General features: G+C 35.7%; 1 protein-coding gene across 1 annotated transcript in view; it reads left to right on the top strand.

The window, feature by feature from the left end:
* The first annotated feature begins 1152 nt into the window (after window positions 1-1152).
* Window positions 1153-2616, top strand: part of LOC21399631 — a 3906-nt gene continuing 2442 nt past the window's right edge. The window contains exons 1-3 of the mRNA XM_024161788.1: window positions 1153-1827; window positions 1868-1928; window positions 2004-2218. Of these exons, the coding sequence (XP_024017556.1) occupies window positions 1643-1827; window positions 1868-1928; window positions 2004-2218 (461 nt within the window). The 5' untranslated portion in view covers window positions 1153-1642. The remainder of the gene's footprint in view (window positions 1828-1867; window positions 1929-2003; window positions 2219-2616) is intronic.

Below are 2616 nucleotides of genomic sequence, written 5' to 3'. Positions count from 1 at the left end.
TCATTCGGTATCTGTTTTACCAAAATATCCCTGATCCGGTATTCCTCTCGGTTCTCACCATGTCAAAATTTCGACAGGAAAGTAATTTCGCTTAAAAATAAGTGTTTAATTTGCTGTAATAAAGTGCGCCCACAAAATGTCATAAGATGATTAAAATAATATCAACTATGAACGTGTATTCGAATGTAAATTTTATTTTACTTTTTCAAATATTTATAACCTTCCTTTGAGAGGGTAGTTGTAAGCTTAGACTAAAAACAAATCCACGTCATCCGAGATATCGAAAGTCTAGTATTCATATTTTCTACAAAAAACGGTGTCGTATACAAAACTCCCCTAATACCTCCAAATTTAAAAGAAAATTTCTTCCGAAATGCTGAACATGAAAATAATACAATTTTCTACTAAAAAAGGAAAATAAGAATTTGCAAGATAAAACTTTCATAATTAGAAACAATTTTTGAATAAAGACACTCAAACAAATAAACTTATTTTTAAGTGAATAATTTTTAAATTTACAAGATGCAATTTCACATAATATCTAACTTTTGAGAGATGTAACTTCACATTTCTTTTTTTTTTTTATATAGAAATAACACTATTCTTTTTTCGAAAATTGAGTTAATTAAGAAGTGAGTTTTATTTTTGAACAAATTACATTTGTACTTTTTGGACCACTAATCTTTTTTCTTTTGTTTTTTTTTAGAAAAAAATTTATGTTTCAACTCATGTTACATTATTTTAATATTAAATTATTATTAAATAGCTTTTAATTAGAATTAGATACATTTAATTAATCTTTTAACGACGTGTTACGTCCGTAAGCTGTTAAAATTATACACGAAAATTAATAGAGTAGATAATTTAATACGTAATTTATATATCAAGAGGTATTTTAAATAATTTTAAAAAATTAAAAAATATTTTAAAATAAAGTACATAATTTAAGAGATATTTATGAAAATAACTCATATATTGGCGGAGAAGGTTCCTTATTTTCTGGTTGAAAAAAACAGAAAATAAAATTTCCTAATAAAAATGTGGAGACTAGACCACGTATGTAATATGTTTGTTGAATGGCTGCTCCTTGCACTATTTAAATATTTTCTTCTCCGAATTATTAAAATTAATTATAAAAAATAAAAATTTAAAAATTGTTTTCTTCTTCCCCTGCCCATCCACTGATTCGGAGACTCTGCTCTCTCTTCCACCATAGCTTCTTTCCTTTAATTTTCGCTTCATCTCTCTCTTCTGCCAACTGATTTTACAACTTTACCCTCTTCAGATCCATTTCCCTTCTCTTTCTTTCTTTCTTCTTCAGGGTTTTGTTATATTTATTTTCAAAGCCCACACTTCAAATCCTTTTCTTTCTTTTTTTCTTCCACCGATTTCTCTGCTTCAAGCTTGCTCTCATTTTCCCCAATCCCAAACCCTCAGATTTCCCCCAATTGAATCCCACATTTCGATTTCTCCTTTTCATTTTTTCGATTCGAATTCGCAACTGTATAAAAAACTCGTCGATTTGACCTGTTTTCCGTAGTTTCTCCGCCGATTTGCGATCCCGTTGATCCTGATTTAGGGTTTTACAGCAAGGAAACGAGCCAGATTAGGGTTTTTTTTCACGCCCTTCTTCTTCGTGGCGATGTTGGGAGCGGGTTTGCAGTTCGGTCGTGGCGGCGGTCGCGGCGAGGATCGGTTCTACAACCCCGCCAAAGCGCGTAGTAGGGCCTACCAGAACCACCGTGCCGAGCAACTCCGGCGAGCTCAGAGCGATGTATCGCCCAGCCAGGCACAATCCTCCTCCGAGCCGGAGAGCCGCGAGCCGCCGCCCGCTCGAGTCGCCCCTTGTCGTTCCCCCGCCGTTGAGCAATCTCGAGCGGTTCTTGCAATCGATAACGCCGTCCGTGCCTGCGCAATACCTCTCCAAGGTTTTCTCCGTTCAAGATTGTTTTACAAGAATTACTATACAAATTTTTGTCTTAGAGTTTGTTGTGGTTTTGTAGACGACGATGAAGGGATGGAGGCCTTCCGATGTGGAAATATCTCGGCCGTACTTTGTGCTCGGCGATCTTTGGGAGTCGTTCAAGGAATGGAGCGCTTATGGCGCAGGAGTGCCTCTGATATTGAACGACGCAGATTCGGTAGTTCAGTACTATGTTCCTTACCTTTCTGGTATTCAAATATACGGCGACTCTTCCAAGTTTTCGGTAAAGCCAAGGTAATTCCGTGTTACTGGCAATTGGGTTTCTCTTTCAGCTCACTAATATTATGTACATTTACATTTGCTTTATTTCAAGCTAAGTATTTGGCTATTCCGTGCCTTTTGTTCGTTAATTTGATGTAGGTAACGTTGTAATAGTTTTTCTGAAGAATCAACTTTTCGTTTCTTACATGGTATATTAATTTTTGGAGGTCAATATGATGCGACCTAGTTTCTAGACTGTGGTCCTATAACTTTATGCTTGGCGTTTGAAGTAGTCATGTTAAATATACCTGTATTTATTTTTTGGAACCATGTTCAATTAACTTAGCATGCAAAGAAATGCAACTGACTGAGTGTGGAATTTTTCTACGCGGAGGAGGGTGGGCAGGAGGCTTAAATACTTTGAATTGGGG

The sequence above is a fragment of the Morus notabilis genome, unplaced genomic scaffold (genome assembly GCF_000414095.1).
Source record: "Morus notabilis unplaced genomic scaffold, ASM41409v2 Scaffold841, whole genome shotgun sequence".
Lineage (NCBI taxonomy): Eukaryota > Viridiplantae > Streptophyta > Magnoliopsida > Rosales > Moraceae > Morus > Morus notabilis.
Note: the sequence above shows the minus strand (reverse complement) of the source record. Positions and strands in the feature narration are given on the sequence as shown.